Source organism: Eschrichtius robustus, chromosome 5 (assembly GCF_028021215.1).
Source record: "Eschrichtius robustus isolate mEscRob2 chromosome 5, mEscRob2.pri, whole genome shotgun sequence".
In the NCBI taxonomy this organism is placed as follows: domain Eukaryota; kingdom Metazoa; phylum Chordata; class Mammalia; order Artiodactyla; family Eschrichtiidae; genus Eschrichtius; species Eschrichtius robustus.
The window spans coordinates 65420053-65436911 of record NC_090828.1 but is presented as its reverse complement, the minus strand read 5'-3'; the positions used below and the strand labels follow the sequence as shown (position 1 = coordinate 65436911).

The window sequence follows — 16859 nt, the reverse complement described above, 5'->3', positions numbered from 1 at the left end:
TCATGGAAACTGCTTATAACAAAATTTCTGTCTATACAAATAAACCAAATATTTTATGTGCAAAATTTGGAAGTCACTGATTTGGCCCCAAACTGAATCCATTATATTTCAGTCACATTGAAGTAGTTTCTCTTTGTCCTAGATCAGTTTCTCTTTGTCCTAGATCAGTTTCTCTTTGTCCTAGACTCAGGCAGATGGCATTTTGTTGAACCTAAACGAAAGGACTGCCTGTGAAAAGGCATCGGTCCTCAGAAGCCCCCTAGAGGAGAAAGGAAAAGTAACATTTGTTAGGCAACAAAGTACCAGGTTCTGTACTGTGCAGTTTTATTTCCTTTATCTTTTTTAACACTTGCAAGAAATCTGTGAGACATATATTGCTATTCCCAGTTTATAGGAAAGAAAACTGAGGTTCAGGAACTCTAGCCCAAGGTTTTAAGTGTCACAACTGGGATTAGAATTACTGTCTGTCCAACTCGCCAGATTGTTATTTCTGTTATGCCCTACAAACCAAGAACAGTTCTTTGTAAAGGAAATTGCTGATTCTGTATGGAATATACTTACCTAGGTTTAAGTGTTATGTATTTAAATTAACTTATTATTAAAATAACATTAGGTAGGTTCTGTATTAAGTATTTAAATTAACTCGTTAATAGAATAATTATTATCGGCATATCCATTAAATTCCAAATCTTGTTTCTGTGTCCAAGAATAAGAAACGTAGAATAAGGATAAACATTTTTAAAAAGGTTCAACACAAAGCAATCTAAGTTATGTGGTCATTCACAATTACATGGATTAGTTGGGATGTTAGTACATGGTGGTAAACAAGGCAAAGTGATCTCAGTCTGAGCAAAGAGACATCACTCCAGCTCATGGCCATAGGCTTCTCCTTGAGTAAGTCCTGCCATCTTACATATGTAAACTTTCCAAGCTGAGCTGAACAAGAAGACCTCATCACCACCACTAACTAAACTATAGCTCAAAGGACTTTCTCCCTTAGGCCGGAGAGCAGCATCAGGAGGGGTCATGGTTGTACTACTAGTAGAAATAATCAACTGTATGCATTTTTGCCTGTGTAACATGATCTGATTCCAAAGCACAGTGCTAAAGTAAATGAATGGAGATATCTGTTTTTTAATTCATTTATTAGATAAGAGGCAACCTGTTCAGTATAGGAACTGATGTTTTTGTATAAACGCACACACTAGTAAAGTATCCACTCGTTAGCATAATTAATGAGGCTTACCAGATAAATTTGCACATCATTTGGACACTGTTTATAGTTGCTGGAAAAAGTAAGTTTCTTCTTAACAAAATTTGCCTTAATTTCTGTAATTTAATGTGTATATATTATCTGCATATGATCAATTGAAGAAGGCCATTTATGTAAATTAAATGGCAGAGGGGGTAAAAGAAATATTGTAGCCTTAATTCACCCTTCCCTTTCTTTATCTTAAATTTCAAAAGAGATGCCATAATCCCTAATGACTTTAACATGTATCAAGTGACAGTAATTGACCAGGATTTACACATGAAGTTTGTTGCAGAATTTGCTAGAATGTATCCCTTCTTTCCATAGAGTCAATGTGCATTTTCTTAAATATTTGGCAGTCCCTGTAACTAGGGCAAGGTTATGAACTTGATAAAGCAACCACTTGAGTATTTGCTAGTAATTCAGATAATCCTGAATATTAATTTCACCTCCAGTATTTTGGAGTATGGAAAACCCCAATTTAGTAGCTGTATTTTTAGTATCTGTTTGAGGAACTACATATTTGGGTAAAGATTTCAGGATCCCAGGAGTCCACAGTCCAAGGTATGGGAACCTCAGCTCACAGGCATTCAGTTACTCTCAGGTCTCAAGGCTTCCAGGGTTATGTCAAGACTAGGCCAGACCTCAGGAGACCTCCTGTGCATGAAGTGTCACTGAGCCTCCTCCCAGTTTCAGGTGGACCTGGATGTATCTTAGAGGAAAGTGGGTTGGCCTGGGGCCTGTTTGCTGGACAGTTGTCATCCCATCTGGGCTTGAGTGCCCGCTAGGCTGGGGAATGTGCTGAATCATCAGAACCAAAGCCTTCGAATGACTGCACTTCCCACAGGGGCATAATATCTGACAAGACTCCTCAAAGTTATTCAGGTTGTTCTAAATGACACCTACTGGAATAGGCTTTCTCATCTGTAAAATGCCAATGATAGACCTGAATCCTTCTAAACTTAGACATCCCCACCATAAATGACCGTATCTCACAGAACATGGAGAAGCATCAAGTGACAAAATATATGTAAATACATAGAAAATCACTCAGCACTATGTATTAAGTAGTTGTTATTTTTACTAATATTAATATTTTTGTATATTAATAAAAATATGCTTCCCAAAATAGCTTCAAAGCTATTTTGTTCATCCTTAATGATTTAAATACATTTTGGAATAAGTCAAATGTTTTTTAATATTCTTAATAATGTGTTACCTATATAGACATTTGGAATTTTAATGACAACTTTATTGTGGATTAAAATTGAATCCATTATTCTAATTTCTGCTAGTCTGTATATTATGAGAGAAATCCATTCTAACAGATCTAATCTCCAGACATCAAAATCTATCTGAGATAAGGAAAATTAACTCAATATTTTAAAGATCCTCTGACTTTATATCAAAAGACTGATACAGGAAAAAACAACATGGAGAAATTATTTTTATTAAGGTTTTCTGTAATAAGATCCTCCGGAAATAATTGTGTATGTTAATATCTTTTTAATATACCACCCAATAATTATCAACCATTTTTTAAAAAATAGCTTGAGAATCCCATCCTGAGACGATGTCAAGCTGAAATTTCCTTTTTCTTTCCTTTTTCTTGTCTTAGATGCTGGAAGAATCAGAAATGCGCACAGTGCCTGGTGGTTTGGCCAGAGTGAAGAAACAATTTGAGAAGGACAAAACTGCTTCTTCCTGTAATGCCTTTACTCAGTACCAATACCAGCACCAGGGCAGATCTGAGCAGGTAGTACTACTGTTGGTAAAGGATAAATCATGTCTGGTTGAAACGCTTTCATTTCAGTGCTAATATAAAACACACATCCCTGCCCTCTTTGGTGGTATATTTATTTTCATTACTCATTAACAAGAAATGTAATTTTAAAATGTTTTAGAAAATCACCTCTAAAGCATATCAATGTATTGATTGATTTACTTGGAGCATTTTGCCATGTTTCTAGGGAATCATACTGGAATATTTTTTCTCTTGGCTTCTAATGTCTCAAACAAAAATGAAAATTAAATAGCCTAGGTTAGTCAACAGGTAAACAGAAATGTTGAGAACAATATTTACATTGAGCCTCTGCCTTTAGGTTATAATTCATGATAAACTATCTGTTATTTGTTTGCATAGATTAAATTTGAAGCATTATTCAGCTGCTTATCGTGATGAGTTTTCTGCTTTCTTTAAAAATCACCAAAAATTGAGTAGTGGAAACCAGATGTTATATAAAACTGCATAACACAACTTCTAAATTCTCTCTTATATAAAAGATTATTTCCCATTTCATTACTCCATTGTCATATATTACCGAATATTGTCATGGGTTATGATTTTTGAATGTGAAAATCTAAGTAATAAAACTCATTAGAGTGAGCCTGGCACTTTGGAAAATAGTAATTGCACTGTAAACAGCTGGACTTAGGCCCAGGTTTTCCAGGAGGAAGAAAGTAACTGGGGTATTTCTGAAGTGTTGTAGTCAGAGATAAATGTGGGGTTTGTTTTTGTTTCTTGGTTTTGTTTGTTTGTTTGCTTGCTTGTTTTTTCAGAAAACTCCCTAGGGTATTTAGAGTTGCCTGAGTTGTGACTATTAAGGCAGGTGGGTTTGTAAGGTGGCGTCGGGGGCAGTATATCAGATAGATTGATTAAAAGTCTGGTATGTGGAATAGTATTTGTTTTCTTTTTCTGGCTTTGTTTGAAAAGTAAACAAGAAAAAAAAAATGTGCAATGTAAGTTGCTCACAATAAGTTTACGGTAAGATTTCTTTTAATTTTGCCTGAAGGAAATGTAATGTAAATAAATTAAGATTGGATATACTTGTGACCTAATGTATAGCTCTTGCAACATAGGATTCTAAGTGAATCAAGTATATGTGTTTACTTGAAACTGATCAACCACATGCTATATAGTCATCATTAATAATTTAAATAAATCCTACATAGAAGTATAGGTAAAGTATTTCCATATCCTTTATCTTGCAGGGAAGCAGCGTGATAGAGTGTAAGGGCTATGGGACTTGTAGATCTGAGTCCACACACCACCTCTGACATTTGTCAGCTGAGTCCCGTAGACCCAGGGCCATCTTCATTGTGGGCAGTTAAACAGGGCTCCATACTTAGAGGGGCCCTGCACTTAGTTTCATGCTCTGCTGTCATCTTGAAATTCTTAATGATTTTTGAATAAGGGACCCTACATTTTCATTTTGCACTGGGTGTGGCAAATTGTGTAGCCAGTACTACATAGTCCAAATTCATAACCCCCTCAAGTCTCAGTTTCTGTTGAGTTATGATGGAGAAACTGATGAGTGTATTGTCTATCTCATGAGGTGATTGTGGCGGTCAAAGATGACCAAGAGCAGTTTCCATGAAAGCACTTCATCATCTGTGAAACTTGGTATCAGTTAGGATGCTTTATATGGCAAAAGACCAAAAACCCAACCACAAGAGTCTTAAACCAAAAGGAACATTACAGATTCATAAAAATGCAGTCTTGTGGAAGGGAGGTTTGATGTTAAGTTCCAGGGGTGTACTAGAGCAGCTGGCTTGTACCAACTCTTTGGTTATTAAATTTTCAGGAATTTTGCAAACCAGATAATATCGTGTTAATAGCTTGAAATCAGCCATGTTGAGAATATTTGTACCAAGGGAATTGGCAAACGCAAAAAATCAGGGATGTCCCTTCCCTTCCCTTCCCTTCTTCCTTCCTTCCCTCTTTCCTTCTTTTCTTTGAGAACCCATTGTGAAGCATATATTACCTTACCATTGATGTAATTAAGGACTCACAGTATGTCTCTAGCGTAGTAGCTAAGAGCACTGGGATAGACCATGATCACCTGGGCCCAAATCCCTGCTCCTTCATTTATTTATTTATTTATTTTATGTATTTATTTTCGGTTGCATTGGGTCTTCGTTGCTGCGGGCGGGCTTTCTCTAGTTGCAGCGAGCAGGGGCTACTCTTCGTTGCAGTGTGCGGGCTTCTCATTCTCTTGTTGCAGAGCACGGGCTCTAGGCACGCGGGCTTCAGTAGTTGTGGCTCGCGGGCTCTAGAGCGCGGGCTCAGCAGTTGTGGCGCACGGGCTTAGTTGCTCCGCGGCATGTGGGATCTTCCCGGACCAGGGCTTGAACCCGTGTCCCCTGCATTGGCAGGCGGATTCTCAACCACTGCGCCACCAGGGAAGCCCTCCTTCATTTATTAGCTGAACGACATTAGGCAAGTTTCTTAACTTCTCTGTGTCTCAATTTCCTCAATTATAGAGTCAAGATTATAATGGTACCCACCTCATAGGTTTGTTAAGAGGATTAAGTAAGCGGTTTTTGTAAAGTGCTTAAGACTGTGCCTGGCCCTTTATAAGCGCTTCACAAGTGTTTGTTTAAAAAACTGAGTATCTCCTTGATCGTATTTCTTCTTTTTTACCTCTCAGCCTCACTTCCTCTGGCCCCATTCTCTCCCAGGTTTTCCCCAGAAAGGAGTAAAAACGACGCAGAGAAAGAGTGAGAATCCTTTTCCCAGAAGCCCCAGGGAAAAAACCCTTACAGCATCTAATTGGCTCTAAGTGGAATACATATGCTCCCCCTAGAACTAAATTGCTGTAGCTAGAGGATGCTGATTGGCTGAGGCCTCTGTACCTGTTTACCTACGTGGAAGATCTCAGCATACCCTTATGAACAAAGAATAAATGAATGCTGGGTGAAAACAAACACAACCAAACCAGCAAATATATATATATATATATATATATATATATATATATATATATATCTCCACTATAAGCTCCTTGCAAATATAGTTTATTATTATAAGCTGTAGTTCCTTCTCTGTGACCATGACATACTAAAGTGTGTGAGAGTAATAAAAAAACATGTGCTAAAAATCTGAATATCTGCATGACTCTGGGCCTGTAGTGACCTCTCTGAACTTCAGTTTCATTATCTACGTTTAGATACACTAATAATACCCCATAATTCCATGAGGAATAACTAAATCTAAGTCACAGTACAATGCAATATAAATAAAATGTAAAGGGAATATATGGAAGGATAAACTAGTAAATACCATTTATTGAACTGTATGCAGAAGTCTGTAGGAAAATGAAAGAAAAAAGTCATCTGTATCTTAGAAAATCAAATGACTAACTTATAATCCTTAATGGAAATTTGAGATACATATCAAATTTGGTTATGAGAGAGGAAAACATAGAAAAATCATGTCTTAGATATTCACTTAAACTTTTAAAGCTATCTGAATGCATTCTAAAAATCACTTCTTTTATCAGCAGGGATTGAGAACAAAACATTTACTGGTAGACAGACAGTTAATTCTGTCTTACCCAAGTTATTGTCGGCTCTGAGGGTGTTTTCAGTCTCTTTGTTGAAAGTACTTGAGATTTAGCTCTCTGCTAAGTCTGCCACTGGTCAGAAAAATATTTATTTTGCTGCCATATAAAAATTAATATTAGCTTGGAAATCAAGTTTAATTAGAGTTAAAAGAAAGAACATTTGTTTTGGATTTCTGACAATATTTAATATCACAATTAGTAATAATTTCATAAGGTGTAATAATTCAGTCCAATCTGCCTCTTTCCTTCCTATTGTATTGAAGTGAGCTATTTCAGCGTAATTAGCTATTTGGAAACAGTTTGTCTGGGAGATCAGCAATGGGACTAAACAAGTTTGGAAAATTAAGCTATCTCTGAGGTTAAAGGTCCCTCTGTTTTTTGATTGATTATTTCATACCTATTGAAAAAGAGGTTCTGAAATAGGGGGGACAAAAGGAGGTACAAGATATAGGAACGTTCATTTATGCCAGACATTTTAAACTTGGAATGATGTCCTATTTATGTGTTCTAGACTCATGCTTTATGGTTCTGCCTGTTTAACAGTTACCAGCATCACTGATAGCCTGTGGAGTACCCTTATGTAAATTAGAAAAAGGAGCTACTCTCAACAGTCAGGGCCCCTGGGTGAAGGACGTTTGGGGTGAGGGTTCAGCCTCTTAGAAGAATGTGTTGGAGAAAACTTTATTAGGTGGCTCTGGTAGTTAGCACTACCCATTTTTAATATCACCCATTTAGATTCTGTTTTTCAAAGCAGCCATTACTGATTCCTGTAGATGTGAGTGAAATCCAACCCTCCTTAAGGGATTATGAGCCATTCGGCATGTGTCCTGTTGATATTTAGGTTAGAAATATCACATTAGCATTGTTTCTGACTTTGTCTTAGGATTGAATTCTCAGAATTCTGTGCCAGTGAAAATCAGTAGGTTCTTAATGCTAGAATGGAAAGGACCATTTAAGAGGGATATTTTTAATCCACTCAGTACAGCAGGCTCCATTTGGGAAAAACAAAAAAACAGTAACGCGTCCCCTCATCCTTAGAAGGGTGTCTTGAAGTATGCTGGAGCAGATGTTGTTGGTATGAAATGGCCATTGTCTCTTTTCAGAGTTGATTTTCGCTCACCCTTTCCATGGTTCCTGGGTTGTTGTTTTTTTTTTTAAGATTTTCTTCCTCTCTTTCTTCTTTTTTAACAGCTTGATTGAGATAATTTGCATACCATAGAACTCACCCATTTTAAGTGTACAATTCAATGTCTGTTTAATATATTCACAAAGTTGTGCAGTGTCACCACGATCTAATTTTAGAACATTTCCACTCCTCCAAAAAACAAACCTTGGACCCATTAGCAGTCTTAAGACGTTCCTTCTTTGTGCCATAGTCTCACATCCAGGGTTTGATTTTCATCCTCTCATGCTTATTTCCTCTTCGTTTTCTTTCTCTTTTATTTACACAGTACTGAGTAGCTCCTTGCGTATTAATCGTGAAGTCCTAGAAGCCTCTTCTTTTCTGGAGTTGTTTTTTTTTGTTTTTTTTTTTTTTCTTTTTCATTTTAAGTGGCTTAAGTAGGGAAGAGCAGATGGGCCCCCAAAAGTCTGGTAAGTAATCAGTGCAATACAGCGCTTAGGTAATTGCTTTCATGTGAAAATGGCTGCACTGAATCTATGTCAGGAGTCTAAAGTATTCCTGACCTTCACTCCCTGCCTCCAAGTCTGATGGGGACCAGTAGGGAGCTGCAAGACAGTATGTATCTTTCCGCATACATCTGCTGTTGCAAAAATCCTCATGTAAACATTAGCACTCTGTAGGATTATGTGGATTTGGAACAACCTCTGGACAATTTTAGGCTGATAGAAAATATTTTTGACAAGTTGTGACAGGTATAATCTGACATCTGTGTGTTTTAGACTCTTTAAAGGTGACCCATAATTATTTTCTAGCAAAATAAACATATTTTATCAGCTAAACGTCCACATTGCAAAGCATTTCTCACGTAAATGTTTTAAACCTACCTTTAGCTTTCTGCCACATGCACGATTTTTCAAGGGCCTAGATTGCTATTAACAACCCCAATCTAACCTAGATCTCTATCAGCACACAAGGTTGTGACCAAAATTGTGTCTTGAAAAGTATTTTAGTTGTGTGCACGGTTTTAAAATGACTATTATAACTAAAGTAACCCCACTCAAAATGAGGCAGTTTAGACTAATGGTTAGGCCTATTGGCTCCAGAGTCGGACAGCCCAGGTTAGAATTCCCTGAGTTAACCACATAACCTATTCTGTGAAATGAGGATGAAGTAACAGGTGTGTTAAGAATAAAATGAGACAGTTCATGTAAAATTCTTACTAGAATGCCTGGCAGATATTAAATGTTGAGCAAACACCAGCTATTATCATTAGTAGTGTTGCCACTAAAGCATAATCCAGTGGTAATTATTCTCAAAGTAGACTACGTTTCATAAACATTTTACGTATAGGTAAGATGACAGAGAAGGATGGCATTGTTCTGTGCCTCACACCTTAACTTTTTTTTCAGTTTTTTAGCCTGGGGAGACAGAATCATTTCCTAGAAGCTCATTAGGCAATTAAAGATTAGTTTAAAATTAACATCCCTGTACATGCTTTGCAACTGGTGACCTCCTGCTACCCAGTCTCCATCTGTCTCCTCTCTTCCTACCCGTGTCCACCTTCCTATAGCTCTAGGTCTTGGTGGAATCCCACATTTTTTCCTACAGAAGTTGAATGGAAAAGAATTATATTTGGTAAAAAAATTTCCTTGCTCAAGATGCGAAGCCAATTAACTGCATTTAGTACTGCTTTTCCCAACTATGAGGAAAACAAAAGTAAAAACACAAACTAAACTCTGTGAAAATGTGTATTTCTCAGGATGAAAGCCTTTTTCTACCAGCCCCAACAAACCACTAATTCTTCTCCTGCTTCCATAAAGCCCGTATGTGCCTGGTTTGTCTAGAAATGGGGCTTCCAGTACTTATGGAGCGCCTATTACGTGCTTCTACCCCAGGCCTCCCTGGGTTGGGGTACAGGAATGTAGTAGGAGTGGGTTTCAGTAAGTCCTCTGTCTGCTGGTTTCTACATCTGGACCTGAAGCAAGACCTCTTCAGAGCTCCTGACATGTCTCCTCCTACCTTTTCTCTGACTGGGTAAGGATTTAGAATTGACATGAAATCTCAGTGGGAGCTCTTGTCATCTAAGTCTCCTAGGCTCTCAGTAAGGTGGTCCTCAGGTCATACACTGGAACTCCTCGGGCAGCCCAGGTCATTCTGGTTTAATTGTCCTGGCATGTGGTCAGGGATCAGGGAATTTTATAGCCCTCCCGGGGATTCTCATGTGCAGCAATGAGCATGGCAGTGCAAGCTTGAGCCAGGATTTGTTACCCCAGAGATGACCACTCCCCTCTTAGTTTCTCATCTGAGGCTTCTGCCCACCTCATTCTTCACTCTGATACCAAGGCCCTTCTATTTCTACTGAGATTTCTCTTGAGATGCCTACTGCGAAGAATAGAGCAGGGGCTGCTGAGAATAGAGAAATCAAGGGCTTAAAAAAATCATGGTGAATATAATAAATGCCAATCAGCCAAACGACCAATTTACTGGTACCTCCAAGCCCAGTTAACTCCCTTGTTAATGGCAGACTGTATTAAAATAGTGGGGGGTTTTTTTGCATCTATACAAAGATATATTCAAATATTTTTTTAAAAACTAGATAATGGAGTGATGTAAGTGAACTAAAGAAATATATATCAAAGCATTTAGAATAAAAATAAACTAAAAATAATGAATTTATTAGCTTAAGCTCCACTGATACGCCAATAATTAATTAAGACTGAGATTTAACTCATTAATATTGCCATCTTTCATTAAAAAACTTTAATTTCATAGGATTATATAATCTGGATACCTAATGTCTCTTGAGTTTGTACCTTTGATATTTCTATAAAAATAATATTAATTTCTGAAAGATGTAAGACGATTATAAAGTGATAAACCTTATTAAATCATGTAGTAACATGCTCAGAGACATTTGGCTCGTTACACAGCTAAACTAATATGTGGACTCCCCCTGGGATACAAGGTGTGCCCATAAAGCGCTATAAGACTGTCTTATGTGATCTACTGGCATTAATCACATTACTTTAGAGCCACACACTATAACTCTCAACTTCTGCTGTCCCCAAATGAAGTAGATGGTAATTGCTAACTGTCTACTGAGGTGTGACCATAAAGTCTCAGTCATGGTTCCTTTGCAACTTCCAATTTCAGCTTCTTTTGCAGAATCTGTTGGAAGATGCTAGTGCACAGAGGGATTCACACCTCCCTCCCCTGGGACAGCACTGCAGGCCATTCCAGTGCATCATTATAAAGGGAAACACATTCCAACCCCACACTGTGAAGACACCCGCAAAGCATTTGCCTGGGTCTTGTGTGGAAACTCTATCTTCTTGATGAAACAGTATAGTCCATCCACTGTGTGCATTCTGCCTGGGTTCCTTTACTGTGCTGAAAATGAGCAAACAAACTAATCTACCTGGTGGCTTGGAGGGGTTTAGAAACATTACCAGAGGAAGGGGTGCCCCCGGCACATTTTCTCAGGCAGTCAGGGCCTCAGTGAATGGTACAAATACTCATAAGTAAAACTGAGTTGCAAGATTCAATGCTTTCAAAAAACCTTGAATTGGTTGCTTTTCTATGATTCATCTTATTCTCCAAAATAAAATTTGTAGTAGTAACATTTACCCCAATTATTGGAGTATTACTATCAAAGTTTCTCTTTTTCTTAATGGTACTGTGAGTTTTCTGTTTCTGAAACCTATTTGTTCTTATAGAATCCATTTTCAGTTTCATTTACAGAAGACAAGTATACATACAGATATACCCTTCACTCCTTTAAAGTGAAAGGAATTGGGAGAAAAGGAGTGGTATTGTTCTTATCACAGGGCCTATGGTTATTGAGAGAGTGTCGCCTAGACCCTTTCCTCAAAGACACAAAGTGAGAGCACAGAGTTTCATGTTCTTAGAGCTTCAGCAGGTGATCTGAAAAAGTTTTTGATGTTGATAAAGATGTAAAACACAGATGTTTTGACGTAATCAAATTTTATGTCTTCTTTTATGGGAGGGAGTGGATATTTAGGGAAAGTTGGAATAGAAAAAAAAATACATTTGTATAGCCCCTTCTTCAATCTGGTCTCCTATTAGTTTAGAATTATAACTGTGCTCTTAGTATAATTATGCTTAATAGAATTCTCAAGTATATAGACAATATCTTATAATATACTAATTAAATTTACTTTCTTTTTAAATTTTATAATAGAATGGCAAGATATAGAATTTTAAGTTCTGAGATTTTGCTAGTTTGTGAGGAGCAAGGAAAATTATAACAACAAAAGAAACCCTTAACATTACACAATTATTTTGTTTGCAGAGCTTAGTAAAATCTGCAAAATGTTTTTTCCACATGATTACTTTTATAAAACGGGTGTTTTCTGTAAGCACTTGACATCAGAGGATATTATTAGCTCTTTCTGCTGCTTCTGGGTCTGATATTTCTCAGAATAAACCTGTCTTCGTGGATCTCTGAAAATGATTGGATTGAGTCAAGCTTGTCTATTCTTTTGGATGTTTATTTATTTATTAGTTTGCATAATTACAAATGAATTATCATGCTAAAAAAAACTGGAAGAACACAAAGCCTGAGCAAAGGAAGAGGCATTAAGAGATTCTGTCCTTAGCACCATGCTCTTACAGAGATATGTTTAAGAAATTCTTCATTTTTTTCCAGCTTCTTCGCAAATCTCAACATCACAGAACCCAGAGTAAGATTACATCGCCTTCTAACAGCCTTTTCTTGTCCTTGTTCTTTATCCCTATCTATCCTGAGTGATCTACCCAGCGTGGTCCAAGAAACAGCTTTTTAGGAGACTACTTCATTTCTAACCCCATCAGGAGGACAGGGCACATCATATACCAGCCACTAGATGGACACCAATAGGGGGAGAAGTGCTCAATTCATCTTCCTTATCCTTGGGTAAATACCAGGGTCTTCTAGAGACATCATCCTGCTATGGCATTTGAAATTCCTCCCTTGGATCCTGCAATTCATCATATTGCACAGTGTATAGAACTGTTTGGGGAGGTTTAGGGTGCTTCGATGAAGTCAGTACTTTAGGCTGGGGTTCAGTTTGTAAGCCTTTTATCAGAAGCATTTTGTATCATTATTCTAAAAATATCAACAAATTCCCCCCAATCGTATTTTCTGTGTTTTGTTTTTCTTTTAGAGGATCAAAAAAAGTTTTCCTTTTTTTTCTCAGTTGCTTTTCTTTCCTGTCTTTATTTTTTCCAGGCCTTTCATTACTAGAGAGGGGATTATGATAATGAGAAAGTGTACCATCAAGTCTGGGTACAGAAAATAGAGAAAGAAAAGCAATAATTTGTGGGGAGGAGGGAGTGTGAAAAAAAAATACCAATGAGAGAATTACAGATACTTACATACAGAGCTACTTTTTCTGTATCAGAATCAGATGCAAATATGTTGATTTCCTCCTGTAAAGATAGTGGTGAGACAGACAATATCATGTCACACAAAATACAGGTTAAATTACTTAAATATAATGATCACAGGCTCTGTGTTTGGCACCTATGCTCAGTATTATTTCTCTTCTTATAATTTTGAGATACATGATCAAGTATTTATCTTTTACTGTTTCATAGACCACTATACTTGAAATAAGTTTTAAAGACTATCACTCCTTAGCAAAGCCTGTTTGAATCTCATCCACTCTGATGCATCCTTATAGAACCAACTTGATCTTCAGTCATGAGTCTTCAGCAAGTGGGTGGGTGCCCTATCCTTTACAGTGCCCTGGAACTGATAAGTGTAATTGGGAGAAAATCCAGTACAGATCAAAGGGTATGTCCTTAAATTTCATTTCATCTGATTTGTTTCTATAAATCTATAGGAGTTAAATCGCTCAATTTTTATAAGCTGTAGATGTATATTTTTAGGCAAAATGAAACTATTTAAGCATCTACTTAAAGCAAATCGTTCTTTATCCTTTTTTGTAAGAACCTTGTTTCCATTTTGAGACCCTTCTAACCTCTGACATTGATTTTTATATTTCTTGAAATCTTTGCACTTGATGACCGATATTATATTGATAGAAAAGATGGTTCACTGAATCAACAACCCTAAAAGAAATAAAGAAAATTGTGTGGTTACCCGATACACTAGTGAAAAGCATATTAGGGTAAAAGACTCAGTGATTTTTTTTCAAAAAAAATTAATATACAATAAAAATTACAGCACATGATTATTAATTTTTAGATTCTTTGAAGGCATTTCAGTGCAGTTCTTCAGCATACTTAGCTAGTTGAGAATAACTCTCCTTTCTTGTCCCTACTTTAAATGCACTTTAGGTACATCACAAGTGCACATTGAGCACATCACTTATTGCTTTTAGGTGTTAAAATCGTTGACTCAAAATAACTGGTTGATTGAATCCTTGTTAATCTCTGTATTCATGGTATATGTTTGGAATTTTCAAATCTTGCACAGCATTTTCCCTTCAACTCCTTTTACTGGTTATGTCCATGGGTAATCAACAGGTAGAATTTAAAAATGGTAAAATTCTTAAGAAATTAGATGTTATAAAGTGTGAAGGGCCTTGTATATTTCCTGACACATAACAGCATTCAATCAATGGTAGCTCCTTCTATCTATCTCCTTCAATGCTTCCCTACTCTCTACCCCAGCAGATTACAAATGAGGATTCTAAGTGAGACTGAAATTAGCTGTGATTTACTTACCTGATTTCTCACTTGAATTGATGACAGACTCCAGCCCATAACCCAACATTCCTGTCTCTACTTCAATCTCTTTCCAGTCCCCATTTTACTGGTAGATATATTCACCAGTGAAATTGCAACTAATCACCCTTTTATTTTTCCTGATTTTTCCTCATTGTGAAGAAAACCCAAATGATCAGAGTAATTAATTTGTAGTCATAATTAATAATTATCCTGAAATGCTTTGTTTGCATGGATTATCTTAGAATGCGTACATCAGAGCCAAATCTGTTTTATGGTGCTTTTTCCTTCTTCTTGGATTTTATATAAGGATTTAAAATGTATTCCTCCCAGTGAGCAAGACTGATGACCATAAAGGCTCAGAGGGAGAGTGAAAGAAGGAGGCAGGGTTGTATAACAGGAACTCTTCATGACCCTATTAGCAGGCAAATTGTACTGTCTCAGTCTCCCTAAAGGAACTTGTAATGTCACATGGAACATATATTGCCAAGAAATAAGCCCAAATCAATTTCATCATAGGACATGAGTAGCGTTCTCTACTATGTTATCTGTTGTCAAAAATGAGTGGCATTCCTTTTCTTGTGTTTTTAACTGATTCCTGTTTGGTTAATAAGACGTCCGTGTTGGCAAATAATACTTTCTTAGGAGAGGTAATGTGCACTTTTCATTCTTTTGGACATCTGAACCTCCTGTACTTGGGGACTCCACCACCCCATGAGGCAAAACCAGCCTCCACTAGGAGAAGCCGCAAATAGCATACACTCACTCTCCTGGCCCTCCTGGTATCTAGGACCCAAGCTTGTGAACTAGACTGCACCAATCAGACACCTCCAGCTCAGTCTTTGCATAAAGAAGTAATGAAATGGCATGAGAAGCAGGGACTATGCGGAATCAGTTTTGGTGATGGCTGGTGGCGGAGATTAGCTACATCAATTTTCAAGAAAGAGCCATTCTAGAAGCAATATCTGTTATGTAGTATCAACGGCTTTGGCAATGAGTGTGTCCAATGTCAGCAGCAAGGGTGCCTTCTCCAGAAGGTTCTGCAGCATTTTTCAGCACTGTTCCTGGCTACAAAGCCTCCAAGTCTTCTTCTGTGAGAATAAGTATATTTCTGGAGTCTTATTCTTGGAGATTCTGTGAAATACACTTCTGCTATGAAATGTCTCTTTAACAAAGTACCTGTCCTATTTAAATCAGTTAGACTCTGATGCTTGACACTGAGAGCTGTGACTGATAAAACAATATATAAATTACAAATCTTAACATTCTTATTTTACCGTCTAGATGAGAGGCACACAACAGGACCTTTTAGGAAAGAGTCAAGTGTGAGAAGAATTGTATAATAGTAGATTAAATCACTGTGAACTGACTCTCCACTGGGTACCAGTTCATGAACGATGAACCAGAGAAAAACTGGATAGGTGATCAGAAAGCCACTCTCTGGCCATGCCTCTATAGAAATGTCCATGTCCTAGGGGCCAGAATGACTTAGAAGAGTTATGCATAGGCACCTTTTTGCTTCTCTTTGAAAAATCCCCCAAATCCACTACTTCTCTGGTTGAAAAAAATGTACATATTGAAATTTGTTTTTTCTTTCGTTTCTGGGCTTAATTCTACAATGAAAAAATTCATGGCAAAATTTATTGACATAACCACAGACAATCTACTTTCCTTCAATCTTTTTTTTTTTTTTTTTGCCTTGTTTACTATGTATCCCAAGTTACTAGGAAAATAGCTGATGCAGAGTAAGTGTGCAATGAATATGTTAAGCAAAGATAGCAAATACTAATGTAGCACTTATGAGCCAGGTTTTCACATATGTTAACTGACTTTCTCCTCACAATAACCTTCTGAGATAGGCATTATTTTTAGCTGCCTGCCCCCTACTTTTTTTTTTTTAATATTATTTTTATTTATTTATTTTTGGCTATGTTGTGTCTTCGTTTCTGTGCGAGGGCTTTCTCTAGTTGGCGGCAAGTGGGGGCCACTCTTCATCGCGGTGCGCGGGCCTCTCACTATCGCGGCCTCTCTTGTTGCGGAGCACAGGCTCCAGACGCGCAGGCTCAGGAATTGTGGCTCACGGGCCCAGCCGCTCCACGGCATGTGGGATCCTCCCAGACCAGGGCTCGAACCCGTGTCCCCTGCATTGGCAGGCAGACTGCCAACCACTGCGCCACCAGGGAAGTCCCCCCCTACTTTTTTTTTGACAAGAAATGAACTCATGGAAGATCTAAGTAACTTGCCCAAGAAAGTGAGCAAATGTGATCCTAACTCAGGAAAGCTGACTCCAGAGTCTGTGCCTTATTTTTTTTTTTATTCAGCTGATAGTCGTTAAGCACTCACCATATGTCAAGCACTCACCATATGTCAAGCACAAAAGATTCAATGATGAGTATGATATTATTTTGCCCTCAAGAAGCTCACTCTATCAGAGAGAAACACATAT

At 37.5% G+C, this 16859-nt stretch overlaps 1 protein-coding gene across 2 annotated transcripts in view; it reads left to right on the top strand.

The window, feature by feature from the left end:
* XIRP2 (xin actin binding repeat containing 2) overlaps positions 1 to 16859 on the top strand; it is a 287840-nt gene that overhangs the window by 243354 nt on the left and 27627 nt on the right. For both annotated transcript variants that reach the window (XM_068543949.1, XM_068543948.1), the window contains exon 4: positions 2871 to 3008. In XM_068543949.1, the coding sequence (XP_068400050.1) occupies positions 2871 to 3008 (138 nt within the window). The remainder of the gene's footprint in view (positions 1 to 2870; positions 3009 to 16859) is intronic.